General features: G+C 33.3%; 1 protein-coding gene across 2 annotated transcripts in view; it reads left to right on the top strand.

Moving 5' to 3' along the window:
• LOC148952479 (serine/threonine-protein kinase RIO3) overlaps positions 1–19,030 on the top strand; it is a 149,504-nt gene that overhangs the window by 29,587 nt on the left and 100,887 nt on the right. For both annotated transcript variants that reach the window (XM_089088969.1, XM_089088970.1), the window contains exons 7-8: positions 5,975–6,101; positions 17,416–17,485. In XM_089088969.1, the coding sequence (XP_088945095.1) occupies positions 5,975–6,101; positions 17,416–17,485 (197 nt within the window). The remainder of the gene's footprint in view (positions 1–5,974; positions 6,102–17,415; positions 17,486–19,030) is intronic.

The raw sequence follows: 19,030 nt of genomic DNA, 5'->3' as shown, positions 1-19,030 counted from the left end.
CAAATTTTCGTTTTATTAATACCCCTGAAACATGTTGAAAAACAAATTGAGTTAAGTACTTTTTTTGCAACGAATAAGAATCTGGCGCGCACTATAATTAAAAAAAAAAATAAAAAAAAATCCACAATCGACATGTTTCGCTTTCTAACGGTAGATGTTGTTTTTGTTTGCTTGCTCTTTGAGTTTTTTTCTCATTTTATTTTTCACATATTAAGTCTCATTGACGTCTTTTTTTTATCATTTGTCTGTTTGTGTTTTACGACGAGTTTACAAATACGACATATTTATAAGTAATATGTCGTACGATAAGCACAATTAATGATGATCTTTTGATTGAGTTGACACAATCTCAGGCTTTTTTTTCTCCAAAGAACATTGTCTAACAAGAGATTTTATGATGAATGGAGGAGTAAAGTTCTATTTGTCATGCAAAGGACTTGAAAACTACGCAACTGCACGCGCAACTTTTTTTTCCCGATTTTTACCAATTTTCTAAGATATGTAAGTTTTCGCTTAACCAATTCTAACAATCATGTTTTATTATCACTGTCCTTGCTACCTCAAAAAGGGAATTAAATCATTTCCGTCAGGAAATTATTTACTTGTTGCTGAATACGCGTGTGTACTTCTCTCATTTAATGGCTTGTTATAAAAAATATGAGATAAATTGGTTTCCCCTGGGGAAGAATTCTTGGTCTAAATCTTTTTTTTTCTCAGCCTCGTTAACGACCTTGGGGAGTAGTTTAGACTCTATCTTTATATTGCTTATAACTACAAGAATATAAGCGAAGCGCCTGAAAAGAGTGACCTTTAAAAAGCTTGTTAAACCATTCTAGTCGGTTAGAAGAGCCCGGTGATTTAAATTGGTTTTTCTCTTAGAAAGGCAGTTCCGTTTATCCTTTGCTAAGAAATAGCTCTATTTTTGTCTGTAAAAAGCGGAATGTCTTAGCTAAAGATTGTATTGATAGGTAGAACCAAAATTCTAGAAAAAAAAATGTTGTCTGCCATCTAGCGTTGCTCTTCAGTACTCAATTAGTATTATAGTAAAATAAGTGATATAGCAGAGGAAAATATAATAGATCGGATGGAAAAGCGGTTCTTAATTAATCAAAAGTAGCCATTTCAAGATATTCTTTAATATATAATCCGAGCACGTGTTTAATGCCATTGTTGTCAGATACTGATTCCAGGGAATCGATTCTGTGTATAGTCAAACACAAAGTAAAAAGCACTTCCAAATAAAATTAAGATCCTCAATTTTTTTTTTTTTTTTTTTATAAGACTTGTTTAAAGCTTGATATCTTTGAATTTCTCACAGAAAAGTTGTTGTAGTTTGTGAAATGTCTTTACGCGGCGGCATTGACCAACTTTTTCTGAAAAATCGCCATTGGGCCGCTTATCCTTTTTTTTTTTTTTTTTATTGATTCCAGGGAATCGATTCTGTGTATAGTCAAACACAAAGTAAAAAGCACTTCCAAATAAAACTAAGATCCTCAATTTTTTAATTTTTTTTTTTTTGTAAGACTTATTTAAAGCTTGATATCTTTGAATTTCTCACAGAAAAGTTGTTGTAGTTTGTGAAATGTCTTTACGCGGCGGCATTGATCAACCTTTTCTGAAAAATCGCCATAGGGCCACTTTTTTTTTTTTTTTTTTTTTTTTTTTTTTTTTTTTTTTTTTTTTTTTTTGTAAGAATCAATCTATGCCACATAGTTTGTATATTTTCATTTTATTTGAAGAAAAAGTCTCTTGTCTCTATGTCTCTTTCCCTTTTTATGGGAAAGATGCATATACACTCGTTTTTTTTTTATACACGGAGAACGTTGCTCAAAAATTATATTTTTGATATGCTATTACATATACTAATAGAGCTTACTTTAGTTAGAGGTTTTTCAGGTGTGTGGGGGGGGGGGTCTCTTATTAATAGTTTAACTTTCAAGTCTGATTATCACTAGTTTGATCGAGTCGTTTAAGCATATTGCGGCCGTTTGATGTCAAGACATGTTTCTTCTTAAAATGCTTTGAGTTATCGGTATTGGGTGTCAACAATATTGCTATATATTTCCTTATTTATGTATTCTTTGTGAAATCACTTTCCGTGCAATCCTGTATTTTTTATTCGCGGTTGGTCAGAAGTTATTTTTTGAAAAGAATTTCTTGATTAAGGACCCCCGATTGACCATCGAAAAGGTGTGCCCCTCTCCGTGTGTAAAGTATGAACAAATCTGAACGTCTGCTTCTCGATTTGTCATGGATTGAAACGGTACCCTAGCTCTAGCTTTCGAAAGCCCTGGTTCAATCCCCATACCCCCTCCCCTGGAGACGGCCTTGGGGTTAGTTTTTTTTATGTTAATGAAGTTACAAAAAGATGTTTTTTTTAAATGAAGGGGTAGGGTATGAATATAGTGGGGTAAAATGTATAGTGGTGTGTAATTTTTGTTTTTCTGTGATTTTGTTAATGAAGATATATAAAAAAGTCCTTTTCCAAATTTAGGGGGTAACAATCCCCCCTCAGCCCTGTAATTGAAAATATAAAATCTGGTCCTCTGAAGACATTACAATAATTACATTTCAAGACATTGTTTGACCTAAGTTTTTTTGCAAGGGTTTTAAGTTTTCTGTATTGTCTTTTAGACTGGAAATTTTAATTCTGAAAAGAAATTTCTTGGTGAAATTTCATAGGTACAGGAAATGTCATAGTTGTACCAGTCCATAGTCCAGTCCTTAGGGATAAATCAGAATGCAAGCCTGATTACAGATATGTATTTTTCAAATGCTGACAAGAGGGTCCTTTGGACCAACTTTTCGTAAGGGAGTGGGATATGGGTGTAAGAAGTAGTAAAGTGATAATAAAACCATGTGATTTTAATTTGTATTCGTAAGACCATTGGACTAGAACCAAATGGAACAAGAACCAGGGAACAGAACCAAATACATGAAATAGCAGAGCATTGAAAGATTACTCTGCTGTAAATATGCTAGATCAACTAATGAAGGGGGGAGGGTATTCCTATGAACGTCTGAGGCCCCCAGGTCTCATTTTGAAGTATCAAATTTCTGCTAAAATTTTAAGGGGAAATCGTCAAAAATTGATTTTCCTTTTTTTGACGAATGCGTCCCCCTTTCCAAAAAAATAAATATATTTGTGTTGCCCTACCACCGATACATTTCAACACCTCCTATAAGTTTGGACTGAATCCGTCCTTAACCGTAAATGTGGAAAGGATGTCTTTGCAAACTGCACAGTTGACCTTTTTTGGGTACAAAAAAGAGAGAGAAAAAAAGTCAGGAATTAATCAGTTCTTCGCTACATTTCTTTGGTACTTCAAATACTTCTTTTTCATTCTTTACTTATTTTTTGCTCTCGTTTCTAAGTCCCACTCAAAATAATTCTCTACGTGACCTGTATCTAAAATAAGGACTGCTAAATTGTATAAGTTTGTACATGAAACTTACAAATTCCCAAGTCTTGGGATATTTTCCCTCGGTTGTGTCACGGCTTTGGATTATGTTGAAACAGTTTGTGGTGAACATCATCAACTTATTCTTGAAGGTATTCATTCGAAGTTTAAAAATAACTAACAAGGGAATCCCTTTCCTTAATAAGCAGTTATGTCTCCCAAGATAGCCAATATACTAAGGAATGAAAAATGATTTTCTGAAAGTGAACACGGTTGATAAGAACAAATACTTCTTGAGTTAAACGTTTTTATAATTTTCAGGTTTTTAATTGTATTTTTTTTTGCTGTTAATAGTTCATTTATGGAAAGGTATTGAAATTTTGCATATTAGAAAATAGTAAAAATTATCCAACAATGTTGTTTTTGTTGATATTGATTTTTCATGTTATTTTGTTTATAGCGTGTTTTATTTAATTGTCAGTTCTAATTTATGGTTCGCTTAACTTTGTCTTTGAACTTGGTGTTTCAAATACTAACTTCTATGCTACCAACAGATATTATTTTTGACTACTTTTCGAAATGACCCTTACAATTATTTTCTTGCGTCTTTGAATGTTTGCAACCCGGCTGGAGACGCCTGACTTGAGTCAATTAAATTGAAATGAAAATGTAGAAAAAAAGTGTATAATATTTCAAGAGACAATGTAAAAGAAATACAGTTATATATAACATTTTTTTCACTGTCTTGCTGAAATATTATACCTGTTTTTCTATATTTTCATTTTTTTTAAATTGTAAATGGAAAGGCATTGTTTATCGAAGAAATTATTGACCTAAATTTAAAAGCCTTAAAAACTAAAGCTTTCGTGTCTCAGGTGTTTTGTGGATTTCTTCTCTCTTGCTTTCCAATGCCAGTATTGCTTGATGATAGTTGCGGCTTTCGGGTGATCTTTGGGGTGGTTGTGCTTTGAATTTTGCACTTTCGTTCGAAAAAAAAGGGACCATTGGTGCATTTCGCATTTCCGCTGCGCTAACTTACGCTCATGATCAAATAACGCTATCCAGCACCAACAAATAAATCTTCACGTGAACTGATTCTAAAATGAAGACCTTGAAATCTCCTCAAAGTGGTTTGTCCTGTAAATTAGTGATATATTGATTTTTATCTATTTTTTTTTTTCAAAATGTGTTTTTAAGCTTTCGGTTACTATGAACTGTAGTAGTACGTTTTTTATTAGGTTGCAGCTACTGCTGCAACCATGCTAAAACTAAATGTGTGAATGCGTTATACCACGGTCCGTACAGCTCTCGTAAACGTGATGACCCTTTACAAGCGTCCCTGTCCTTGTAGTCTGATGTTTTTTGGATAGAAGTGGGTCTGATGCCTTGATGGTCAACTTAAATCTATACCTATTGCCTGTTCAAAGGGCTTTAGTTGACATCCAAACTTCTTCTTCACGGGCGTAGCTATCAAGAGAGTTAACAAATTTTGTCTCCTGGGTTACATTTCTTGTAGACGTCTCTTGAGGCGCATATCTGAATCATGGTCGGTCCTTCTGCACGAGAAAGCTGGGTTTGGTTCTTCATTCTAAGAGCCATCACCGCCTAGCTCGATTATCCCTCTGCACAACTCTTGAATTAGGCCTATTGCTGAATATGAATGCTCGCTTTTTGCAAAGGCGCCTAAAATTCTGCTGGCACCTACTAGAGGAGACACTCTGCACCGAGAACTTTAAGAACGGCTTTGTAAGATGCTGCACCTCCGTTTACGAGGGTCTGGCGAGGGAAGGTTATACCTAAAACCCGATTGTTGATACCTTTAAAAAGAAATTCAACATGGACAATTCGAGAGAAAAACCTCGGTAAAAGTTGGATTAGTGGCATATTCCACCCTAAGTTTTTAAGGCATGACGCCATGAAAAATGTCGTTTAAAAAAGAACAGAATTCGTGTAGATAAAGACAAAAGAAGCAATTAAAGGTTTATGTTCCACTTTTTTTTTCTCGAACACCAGCTAATAGAAATCTTTACATGATTTAAATCTAAAACAAAGACTGGTCATTTTGGGAAGTTTTCAAGAGAGCCTGGGAAGAATTCCGTAGTTCTATCGTAAGTTCCCCCTCAGTTTTGTGGTGGTTTTGAATTATGTTCATACAATTTATGTGGAACATCATTGACTCAACTTATAATGATATTTAATTGAAGTTTGAAAAGTAAAAGACAAGGGAAGTTTTTCCTTAATATGGAACCCGGGCTCATAAGAAAATACTACGAATGAGAGAAAAGAATGTGTTGGGAAGCTAAAAGTTCTTGGCTAAGCAGGAGAAAAAAAAAATGAAAACAAGGAATGGATGTCTGTGTTTTTTTTTTCAAATCAGGTATTGTCAATATTTCTGATTGTCAAAAATTATTAAAACGCAATCATCAGGGCACGGGTTTTCTTGACACTCGCTTATTCTACACAAATGTTGTCTCATCCCTTGTCTGTTGTTTTTAAACGTTATTTAAGAATGTGGGCTCCTCTGAAAGCTAAAGCAATGTAATAAAAGAAAATGATTAAGCATTTTTTTTTAGATCAGACGTATTAGAAGTCCCTCGAAGTTGTGTCGCAAAAGTTTTCAAAACAACTTTAAACGAATTTAAGAAAAGAGCTGACTATATTCGCGATGATTACAGGTTCAAAGACAGATTTTCAAAACAGGTAAAGGACGCTATCTGATTGTTAATGTTGCTTTTATTTTGCATTGTTATTACCGAACATTGATTTTTTTTTAGGTTTTCAGCTGTTCAGAGTGATTCTCACTGCAAGTTAATGATTTGTATTTTATTTATTTAGTTTGGATGTATATATTGTGGTTTAATATTTTATATGATTCAGTTTTTTTTAGGTTTCATTAAGTAATTAGTAGTATCCTAATTGGGATGTGGGACTGACCTAATAATGAAAACGTGTTCTAGTTTGCGCTAAATGCTGCTGATTTTTTTTCTTTAGTTCCAGCAGCATAGAACCAAAAAGAAATTCAAAGCAATATTTTTCACCATATAGTTATATATATATATATATATATATATATATATATATATATATATATATATATATATATATATATATATATATATATATATATATATATATATACATGTTTTTTCTCAAGTAGTTGTCAAAAAATATATCTATGTGGTTTGAGTTTAACACAAAGAGAGATTGTGACCCAAGAAAAATCCCCTGGTGCCAACCTCGTTAGGGTCGGTCATTTGTGTGACTATGCCACTGTACTATGTGCTGGTGTCAGAAATGATTTCGTGGCAGACGAAGTGCTACCCCAAACCCTCATGAATTTTTTTTTAATGTCAAATATGGTTGTCAAAAATGCTGACTACCATATCTTTATTTTAATTTTCCATACAACAATGAAGTTCGTGAGGATGATGAGTTTTTTTTTCTGTGGTGATTAAGGTCACTCATTTTTTAGTTTTTTTTTCTAAGAATGGAAATGAGAGATGAAGCCTGAATTTCTAGATCGGTGTCTTTACCAAAGTAGTACACCTTTCATAATTGCTGAAGCTTTTAAATACCACTTCCCTATGAACAAGACTCCATGGTTAGAGTTTAACTCTGGCAAGGGGAACCACCCTATTAGTTTATTCACCCAAGTAATACCCCTTTTAGAATCTTTAAAGTTCTTAATTGTCAATTCCCCTAGAACAAGATTATAGGGTTAGATGTTTAGCTTGGAAGGGGAGTTTTGTCCTCGGATTCTGCAATTTCGTGACGTTAATGAGTGTTCATAGTTTTCTTGTCATTTGCCTGTTTTTTGGTTGTTTTGACAAATATGCTGTTAGGTTGTAAGAATAGTTTGACATGAAAATGGAGATTTTAGAACTAGAATTTGACCGTTAGGGGTGCTTGTTGATAAGATTTTTCTAGTATGAATAAATTTTGATGATGATTCACAAGGGGTATGCAATGGTTCGAGTACAAGGGTTTGTGATATAGGAGTCTCAGGGAGGAAAGTTTGTTAAGGGAGGAAAGGGAGTTAAGGGGAAGTGGAGAAAGACCTATGAGACAACGGGAGAACATTGAAGCTAGGAGAGAGTTTGATTTTGTATTAGAGATTTTAATCGATAGATCAAACGAGAACAAAAGGAAAGTAGGGACTAGAGAAGGCGTTAAATTATGAATTAAGGAGATGTTGAAAGGTGAAATTGTGTAATATTGCCTAAGACCTTGAAAATTTAGCTAGATGTTATAACACTAAGATATTGTTTTGCAGTCATAAGAAATTGAGACGAAGTAGTTTGTCTGGACTACTCCGAGTTAATAACAAGTTAATCCAATGCCTCGATTGATGGTAAAAAGAGGGTTAAGAAGAGATGGGGAATGGAGGTTATAAGGGTGAAAAGGAGGTTATGAGGGTGAGGTTATAAGGCGTAAAGTAAAATTTATTTACTACGGACAGTTTGAAAATGTGTGAAAACATTAAAAAACAGTGGTGTTGTCGGTATGGTGAATGCGTTTCGGATATATGGCGCATATGACGTTAGAAATAAGTTATTTAAAATTAGGAATACGATTTTTGATACAGAGAAGTGTTGCTGCCTATTCACTAGATAGAGAAAGTTTAACTCAGATTTTATCCTGACGAAACATACGAGACGGCAAGGCCGTATCCAGGGGGGGTAGGGGGTTTGACCCCCCCCCCCTTGCCCCCCGAAATGTTTGTCTGACTCGTAAAAACGTAATAAAAATGGAAAAATGCAAATTTTGTATGCGTTTTTTAAGGTTCTTTTGTTTAACCCCCCCCCCCCCCAAAAAAAAAAAGTAAAATCCGCTCCGAAAAATAATCCTGGGTACAGCCTTGCCAGACGGGCTATTTTTTTCAGGAGTATCATTTTATTTACACACAAAATTACAAAATAAAAGCCAGGGGATCTTTCAGTTCGTTAGGCCAACTCCAATATTCAACGTAAAAATCTACACAAATAATTAGAAAGCACTTTGGTCATACTCATGCACAACCACTATTGTTAAATGACTCCAAGAACCTGGCAAGATGTGTCAAGCAGAAAACTGTGACACGGTTGTTTTACATAATGGCCGTGAAATACGTTTGTGGTTTTTGTATTATAATTGTGAAGATCTCCGTTTATATAGATTACATTTTTATGGATATTCCATCCTCATTATGTGGATTACTTTTATGGATATTTTTCTAAAGAACACAACAGAGTCTGTGAAGAACATGGCGTTGAATTAGAACGCAAAACTGGCCTAGATTTGAAACTGGTTGTAATTTAAGAGTAGAAAGTGAAAGTCTTAGTGAAATGAATGTAATATCTGAAATCCAGGGGAAAAGATTATGCTAAAAAAGTAAATAAAAAAGGACCAAGTCTTATAAATTAGGGGGTGGGATAAATAGGGATGCATTGAGTCGTTGTGTAAGTGGCAGAATTAACCAAGAGGATGGCTTTTCTTATTTAGGTAATATTATTAGTTAGGGGGTGGATGTATCACAGATATAAAAAATAAAATGACCAAGAAGGGTTCAAAAATTTTAAAAGAGTGCTAAGATCAGTCTTAGTGCAAAATTAGACATTAGGTGCCACAGTAACGACAGTTGTGGGGTATGGCTCTGAAACGGGGGTGCCTTGAAAACCTCAATAAAATGTGCTTGACATTTTCCAGAGGAATTTTAGAGGTTACTTGTTGGCATTTCGTTTTAGTGACTATATCAGAGAAGGAGCTGCGGACGAATGTGGTTTGATTCGACTTTAATAACGGGATTTACTTACTTAGACTTATTTCCTCCTTCGCCAGTTGGCGCATAAGGTTACGTTAGTGCCTCTCCACGACGACCTTTGAAGAGCTTGCGGCCACAAGTGAAGCAAAGATGTAACCACTAGTGTAGTCTCCCACTCTAGCATCGGCCAAGTGGCGCTTTTTGCCATCCACGCCTTCCAATGCCGGAAGTGATGGATGATAGGCTGCATAAAGCTATACTGCTTGTGAATCGAGCTGGTACTAAACATGCTCAAATGGGACGGCTGGAGGATTTAAAGGAAGAGTAGCCGTTCCAAGGGAGCAACTAGGAAAGCTTTGAATGTATTCGAGTGGTGGTCAGACTTGGGTATCTATAGCCCTCAATTGGCTTGATGCTACGATGTGTTGTTAGTAGTAGTAGTCCCTTCAGTGCCCTCAAGTTTTTCAAGTTGTTTTTGTGCTTTTTCAACTGTTTAATTTAGATAGCAGAGCTTGTGAAGTGGGTGTTTACTGACAAAAACACATATTAATCTCTTTGTAAAAATAACGCACTAAAAAACATGGCTAAGAAAAAAAATATGCCAAAGAAATATTGGACAAGAGGGGCACTAGAAGCCCTCTTAACTTGGGTACACTAAAAAAAAAAAAAAAAAAAAATTGTTTCAATCTTCATGTTATATTATCACAAGTCAAAAGGCTATTTTTAATAAAAACTAAAACACAAAAATAAAATCAATCTTATATTTCCTATCTTAGCTAGTGCTGAGATTGCCAAGATGAATTGGAATTCTATCTTTCAACTTGTTTTTTTTTTTTTTTTTTGAAATTACTGGTATTTGGCATACAGTTGAAAATCTAGACCTTCCAAAACTAACAGAAGGAAGTTGGTATGTTTTCGAACGCCTAAGATCCAAAGGAGGGGGCAGAATCGTCATTTTTTTAATTAAAAGAACAAACAGAATCATATATTTAACAAACAGAACTATATATTTGGAAATGCCATATGGACGCCATACTTCTTGGAAATGCTTCAAATCTAACGATTTGACAGTGACAGTTCATGACTTTTTTTTTATCCTGACCCTTTAGAAAGTTTTCCTTATTAAAATCCGATTTGGAGTCAAAGGCCTGTTGATTCTGTGTGCCATCGTTGTAAAAAATCTGTCTCATTATAAAAGAAGAAGGACAGGCTCCAAAGGAAATGAGGGTTAGTTCCCAGAATTACATTGATATAATATTCAAAAAGAAAATTCATTTTTAGAGTAACCAGATGAATTTACTATTGAACTACAAAAAACGAATTTCTGAAGCATAAAAAAAATTCAATGATAAATCAAGGATAGGGGTAATCCTGCCTTAAATTAACAATGATTACGTTATATCAGCGTTTCTGAAAATTTTGTGACCGCGGCCAGGTAAGGCCGCGGTCACGCGGTAACGCGGCCTGGTAACGCAAGATTTAAACAAATTTTCGACCCTCCCTGCGATAAAAGACCTATAATAACAAAAGATGGATTGTTATTTTTTTTTCTTTAAGTTCGATTATTCTTTTGTACATTTCATACAAGAATATTTTAGAGGGGAAAAAAAAAAACACAAGTAACTAGAAATTAAAAATAATATTTATTTAAAATTTTAGTCAGTTAAGTAAACTTTGTATCCATGTATTTTGTAGTTCGTGCGAAGGCTGATGTTGTTTGGCATCCCATTCCAATTTCAAATCAGGAGGTAATGATGCTGTTTTTACATTCAGATTAGGTTTGACATCAAATCTATGTTTATGCTTATTGTTTAAGCATGCCAAGGCTGAGAACAAAGCTTCACACGCATAAGTTCTGACAGAAGGAGCAAAAAAATGTGTTGCTTTTTGCTTGACCTTGGATACTCCTTTTGACAATGCAGGGAAAAATTAATTAGTGGTACAGTTTTAACCACTTTTCAGACCAGTGCTGCACGCAATTTTTATTGAATTATTAACGTCTTGTTCATTAAGATTGAAGAATTTTTTCTTTCTAATTTCGAGAGAAGACGGATCTTTAATCCACATATTATCTGAAGGAATATCAAGAAAGTAATCTTCACAACTGTTTAAAATGAATGTACACAATATTACACTATTTATAATAAAAAAATGCTATTTATCTGTTTAGATATTTATCATCTGGGAAAGATATTCTTGAACTGAAACCGATAGTATTTCTAAATATAATCATAATTCGTAAGTTCTCCCGGAAGATCAAAAGCTAAACGCAAGGAGTAAAGTGTCAACATTTAATGACAATAACAGAGAAATGTCTGATAAGTTTTCCTCAACAAGATAATTATTACTCAAAAAATAATAAAAAGAAATAAATAAACGCCCTTAAAGACCTTCAAAATTCGAAGAAATTTCGTTTTCTAGCCAAGGAAAACAAAAATCAGACCTTCTGAATTGCCACACTTTAAGTACTCTTCAGACTCCATTTGATGGATGGGATAGACAAATATTGCTAACCATGGGAAGTATTATATACCCTAACACATGGAAAATAATTTAATAGACTTTTGAATAGAAGTATAACGACCCTTGCATAGGTTGTATTCTACTTTCTGTGATTATTCTATCCTCTTTCTTCCTGGTCTTCCAATTCTGAACTACCAAGGGCATCCAAATGAAAACATTTTTATCCCCCTGGCACTATCTTGTGTATTTTATATATACTTTATTCGGTTTATTATCAATAAACGCACTGAATAAGAATAGTCCAATGTCGAAATAATAGCCTTAACGAAATTTCTTACGCAACAATCTTGAGTACGGATAATTTAATCTCGGTTGATGGCAAAACTCCATATGGAGTTTTGTATTGTGAGACTATTGGCAATGGGCCTTTGCGGCCTGAGCCTCGGTTCATGTTGGCGCTTCCGCCCACAACAATAATAAACGACAAATATGACTTCTTCTTCTTCTTATTGTTTGGATTACTGTGAATACGCTTTCGCACATTGTCGTCACCAGATTCAGATTCTGGGCCATGTAGCGGATTGCTGTTGCTGAGGTCGAACTCTAAGAAATAAAATCTTGATAACAATAGATATATCAAAAGAATCGAATTTTGATGCTTATTCAAAAATGTGAAGTTCCTCAAATTCAATGGTATCCCTCAAAAGATACGAGCCTGAGAAAATTTGCCTAATTTTTGAAAATGGAAGAAAAACATCAAGTGATCTTAATGAAAATCTTACCATCAGATTCAGCATACTAGAAAACCCTACTGTAGAGGTATCAAGCTCCTATGGACAAAAATGTGGAGCCGGATTTCCCAGCATTATAAAAAAAAAAAACAATTAAATATAAAAAAAAAGTTGTTTCAACTGAAAGTAAGGAGCAATGTTGAAACTTACGACGAACAAACAAATACAACTTAAAAACAATAGGGAAATTTTTTTTCAAGACAGTGCAATTTAAATCGGTGAATATTTCTGCCCTATGTCCAAGGGCCGTCTTCAGCACAACATTAAAGAAAAAATATATATAAAAACAACCTTACATTAAAATACGAAGTATAAACTAAAAATGCTTTTAAAAAACCGCTTTTAAAAACCTTTAAAACAGCCCTAGTATCCTTACTTCAACTAGTATCCTTACTTCGTTGAAGTAAGGATACTAGGGCTGTTTTAAAGGTTTTTAAAAGCGGTTTTTTAAAAGCATTTTTAGTTTATACTTTGTATTTTAATGTAAGTTTGTTTATATATATATTTTTTCTTTAATGCTGTGCTGAAGACGGCCCTTGGACATAGGGCCGAAATATTCACCGATTTAAATTGCACTGTCGTGAAAAAAAAAAAAAAAAAAAATTCCCTATTGTTTTTAAGTTGTATTTGTTTGATATGGAAAGGCAGTGTGGTCTTCGTCAATATTTACGACGAACAGAAATGATTACGTATATAAAGAGAGTCACCGCCTCCTCAATACTTCCCTCTTTATGCTTAAGTTTTTTTAGTACTTTTAATAGAGCTTTTAATTCTAATTAACGGTCTCTGTGATCCAGGAGTTATTCTTAAAGAATTGGGACAAAATTCGAACTTTAGCATAAAGAACGAGGTATTGAGGAGGTGACGAATCCAATCATATACGTAATAATTTCTGTTTGTTTTAGGTTTTTACGTTACTCCTTACTTTCAGTTGAAAGAGCTTTTTTTAATGATCAAACAGAGATTAATCCTACTGTGGTACTACAGGAAAACCAGTCACTTATTTAGGTTTTGACCAGAATAAATATTTAATAACTAATTCAGCCTTGTTAAATGCTGATAATAAATAGATGAGATTTTTTAACGACTTATTAAATTGTTTTTTTTTAGAAAAGAATAAACTCTCCAGTCTGTTTGCGTTGTATGTAAGAGAACTGAGAAGTTTTGTAAAAATTTAAAGAGCAAGAAACACCTCGGCGCTCTCTGTTGTTAGTTACCTACTTATTGTTTTCGTTTGTTTGTATTTTTATGCCTCTCATTATTGGTCCGTTTACTTTAGTCTATTTGGTAAAGTAGTTTAAAAGTAGTTTTATTGCCAAGCTTCAGTGTTAACCCTCTTCTGATTTCTAAGTCCTAGAAATTTGCCTACTTGAAAGGTCTATGCCTATTGGAATTTTGACAACACAATATTTTACCTGAATTTCCAGTTTTTGGTTTCTTTTTCTCTGGTTTTATTCTTGAAAACGCAATCCATGTTATTTAGGTAGAATTTTAAGCCATAACAATTTTTTTTTTTCTTCTAAATTTAGGAGATGTATTTGCAGTTCTTTGAAACCTCATAAATCGGAATTGAGCAAAGTTGTAGAGCTGAAAACAGTTTTCTTGTACTCCATTTAAGCACAAGATCTATTTTACATAAAAATTTTCACTTTTATAACGCAAATATTTTTAAGGTCATCAGAGGTCAGTTCCCTCTAGAGGGAGAATAAGTAGAGGTATGTACTTCAAAGTACCTTCCCAGGACATACTTAAATCTGTCGATCAATCCCTGAAAGTTTAATTTTCCTAACCTAATCACTTTCCAAGAAAGCAAAAATAGCTAAACTAGAATTCCACCGTCTATTTGTTCATCCATGCTTGTAAGCCTCAAACTTTATCTTATTTATCACTCCACTGATGACATCGCGTCTGTTTTAAGTAAAAATTAAAATCCTTTTATTTCTCATTCAATAAACTGAACTCAGAACTTACCCGCATTATATTGTCATTCTTTTCACTTTTTTTTTATTATATTTCCGGAATTTGATTACTTGCTGACCTAGCAAACGGAGGCCAAGTCCGAAAATATCAATTTGTTCCTAAAGTAAACCTTTTTGTGGCTAGCTTTGAAGAATTTTTATAGAAAAGAAAATCTCAAAGAATTCAGTGGAGAGCTTCCAGCTTTGATTAATATTAACCCGAGTGGACTAACCAAAGCATAGAAATAGAAATCTTTCTGACCAATCAAATAAGAGATATTTTCGGTATAGAAGAATATACATCCTCACAGAAAAGAAAACTGTTTTTTTTTTATTTTAGCTTTGCTGTATTAGAGGTTATTCAAGATAATGCAACCAGAAACAAAATTAGCCTACAACCGAATTTGTGCGTGAAACATATGCTTCTTGTATTCATAATTGGTAACAGTGCATTTTATCTATAAAAACTGAAATAACAGATTTTTATAATCTCTTCCAGTTTAACTGCATTCGGGAAATCCCTCCCCCTCTCCAATTGTAAAATATTGAGTCCTGCCACAAACATCTGTATAGATTTTCACGTGGTAGGTCTGTTTGATATGATTTTTTTGTGAATAATTGGTCTTTAATAAAAAGGAATTTCTCTCTCTCTCTCCTATGCCTGGATATAGCCCTAAGCCACATAAAAAAGTGTTTTCTTTTTTTTCAAAGTGATATTATTTGGCTTTATGAGCCTGTAAAGATTGTGGCCTTCGAGACTGTGAAAATGTCATTGTGGTATTGTGGACTCTTGATGAGAAATCAGCACAAGAAATAATACTTGCCTACAAAATCAGCAAATTTTGTATATAGCCTACGGCCAAATATAGGCGTTAGGTCAGAGGGGGCTGGGGTGCAGTTAAACTGGAAGCGATTGGTATTGAAATTCAGGAAACCAAAAAGATAAATTACTGTGAATGTCATTAAATAAGAATTTCTATATAATAGTGTTTTAATTCAGAAGGAAGTATAAACTGCTATCTTTTTGAAACAACAAAAACGTTAGTATAGTTTTCTTTTGCAACAAATTCATCTCAAATAGTCGGGGAAGAAGTATTTTGCCCCGGGCCTGGTCGTAGCTCTAGGCCATGCCTGCACACGTGAAAAAACTTTTGTCCCTCAGTAGTCATAATACCCCCCCCCCCCCTAGAAAAATAGTAATGCAAGTTGTACATCTCAAAACCATCACAAATATCCTTTAAGCAAATATGATTCTGGGACCGAATAATGAAATCACGGAGAAAATCCACACATATTGGATAATGAAGTTTGAATTATTATATGAATTTTATAGGAGGGTAATGTGGAAACCAATAATGGAATCACGGAACATACACAGTTATTGGCTAATAAAATGCATTTTTTTTTTGAATAAACGTATTATTTTATAAATAATTTTTTAAATGTATGTTTTGTAAATATTATTTATAAAATAAAATTGTGTATAAAATAAATGAATTATTTTAGAGAATATAGAAAATTAGTTTCGTTCTCTGGTAAAGTAGTAATAACTTTTTCCCGTATATTTCCTCCAAATTATTGTGTAATGTTTAAAGGTGAAATTAGACAACACATAAAAGAATTCATTAGGCAAATCTATGCAGAACAGAAAGCAAAAATAAGAAAGTATGTATTTAACCCTACGAAATGTAGAAAAGTTGAAAATCGTTTCAGCCAAATGTGCGTCAAACTTTTTTTTATGAAAGAGACAATAAAATCTCAGAACTAATAGAAAAAATAACGACATGCCATTAAACATAGCTACAGATACAATTGTTAAATCAGTACAAATAATACATCAATGCTGTCTTCAGCTATGGAAAGAGGGCGAGGTCTGGATTCTAACAATTGTATTTTTATTTTTTTCGAAACATTAATTTGGCTTGGAGATTAAGAATAAGGGACTTAGATCCTACATTGCTTTCTTCAGTTCTGCGAAGTAGATTTAATTTTTATGGTTATGATTTTTTTTTCTCGTGTTCACTTAAAATTCGAATTTGGCTTCAAGTTTTAGGTTTTAGGCTTTAAGTTTTAGAACTGGCGAATTATATCATTGATTGCTTCATATCCTAAATCTTTTGTTGGTACTAATAGTAATAACTATAGTTTGTTTATAACCCATTGTAAAATACACGTAAATAGCGGAGCAACAAAAAAAGAAAAAAGAAACAAATATAACAACAAAAATAATCACTGATAAAAAATCGGATAAGAATATGAAGTGAACCCAACCAAGAAATAGCATCTTAACTGATCTGTGCTTACTCAAGTTCAAGTGAAGACGGAATTGCTTTCCCACCATAACAATCCACAAGGTGCCAATCTCGTGCAGTAAGCGACAAATATAACCAGAACTAACAATGTCTTAAATAATTCGTCTTCATTCGTTGAAAGTTTGTTTAAGATTATGCTTGGTAAAAAGTGGGAACAGCCTGGAAGCGGATAAAATCGCGTGGTCATAAAAACTACTTTCAATTAAGTAAAAATTTAGAAAATGTCTGTGGAACAAAAAGAACAACTACAAGCGCAAAAATGAATTGCAACCTCAGTTTAAATTGCAAAATCTCTTCCCCAGTATGATGGCGAAAGTGTATACGTCAGTATGATGACGTATGATACGTCATTAAAAGAATTGGACAGAACTCTGAAAATTTAGAAATTAATCCAGAAATTAAATACAGATTTCCTTTGATTTTTTTTGTTCTTCTTTCCTGGTTAACATATTTTTAGTTTCCCTTTGGCCATGGTGAAAAAGAAAGTAGTCTGAGATTAATGACAATAATGCGGACTAAGTGGAAGAATTCATTTCTGTAAAGTATGCCTATATGTTTGTATATATTTAGAGACCTTTGCAATTTTAGATATCTTTGAAGTGTTTTACGATGTGGACACCTTTTTTAGATTTAGTTTATCACAAACTGTGTTGCCATATTATAAACATGTCAAAAGCCTTATTTTTGCCATAATATATGTATTATGAAAATGGTAATTTTAATAATTCTAAAATTGGTAATTTTTTCCAGAACCCTCGCAAGTTTATTCACATGTGGGCCGAGAAAGAAATGCACAATCTAACTAGAATGAAGGAATTTGGTAAGTTTTATTGAAATAAATGATTTTTGAAAGGTCGTTTGTTTTTAGAACAATTTATGTATCGAAAAACAATTTGTGAATCGTCTATGGAACTAGAGAGGCTTATCAAAACTAACAGAATTACCAAAATTAATTATTACCAAAACTAACAGAATTACCATAAGCCTGTGTGTGTAATTCTGTTCATTTTTACCTCCATTGTATTAGTTAATGTTTAATTTTGGTTTACTGAAAACTAAATTAGAATAGAATACCTTCAGTTACTTTGTAATTAGAGTTGTTTTTATTTACCCATCGCCTTTGAACAACTTGATTAGAACTACCGTTGAAAATACGACGGACTTAAAATTCAATGTATTACTTCAAATAAAGCTTATTGAACCCATTAATTTTCAAAAGTAGCGTAGTAAAAGTAATAGAAAATTATCTATATTATTTCTAACAAACTGAAACCATAATTTAAGGTAAATAAAGAAAGCATGAGGGGGGGGGGGGGATAATATCTGTCATGATAGGTTGATGCCTGCTAGTCTTACATTTTAGTTTTGCTATTTCTTTCATACGAAAATATTTGTAATTTAGTTTCGCTATATTTATTTCCCCTATTGATTGAGGATGAGTCTTGTCCCTGAAATCTCGATTGCATCAGGTAAAGGATTATTATCTTAAAAAGTTCTGCATTTGCAGGTGATGGTTTTGAAAATTCAATTTCTTATTAATTTGATTTATATACTTATCCTAGTTTTTTAAGCATATAAAATTTGAAACAAACTAAGGGTGGGGGTGCACACAAATCAACTGAATGTTGGGGTAGCCACAACCCTAATTGAGTGCTACTACTGCCCTCTCAGTTTTGTGCTTTTGATTCTACAGCACAACTTGAAATTAACTGAGTTACAATATAATAAATAATCTATATTTTTTCAGAGACAGAATAATATTTTATAATTTTGTATAATTTATGTTCATACTAAAGTTAAACATATTTTTGAATTCATTTAAATTATTTAGATTTTTTGTATGCACTGCTTGTTTTGTTGAAGTTGCTCGTCAATATGGGCTGAAGTAGGAAATGCGACTCCAAGTCACTACTCTTAATCAGATTTTCGAAAAAATACTAGGGTTTTTCTCTCGTCTGAAATGTCGACTTCTCGTTGATTGAATACCTGTTATTTTTTGTTTTTTATCGCCCATATTTTTCACATAATTTGCCAGTTCCTGTTTTCTTTCCGTGCATACCTATTCTCGTCTCGGAGAACGCGATTTTTTGCCTTCTCTGCCTCTATAAGACAGTCTCTGCCTTTTCTCTTCGGTGGCCTCTTCCACGTGATCTTTGAATCATCTTCGTTAAGCTACGAATTTATTCTCTATTGAAAACTGTTTGTCCCCTCATTTCTGCAAATAAACCCTTAAATTAGATATATCCCTGCTATTAAAGAGGTTAGGGGGTGATTTCTTGCTCACTGTGATACCGTTTTGCAGTATTTTGGCAAAATTTGTGATTTTTTGTAAAAAAAAATTGCCTAAAAATTACACTTTGTTGAT

Source organism: Artemia sp. Qi Xiang Cuo, chromosome 5, assembly GCF_049724085.1.
Source record: "Artemia sp. Qi Xiang Cuo chromosome 5, ASM4972408v1, whole genome shotgun sequence".
NCBI classification, from domain to species: Eukaryota; Metazoa; Arthropoda; class Branchiopoda; order Anostraca; family Artemiidae; genus Artemia; species Artemia sp. Qi Xiang Cuo.
The sequence above is the reverse complement of the archived record's forward strand: the minus strand, read 5'-3'. Positions and strand labels throughout refer to the sequence as shown.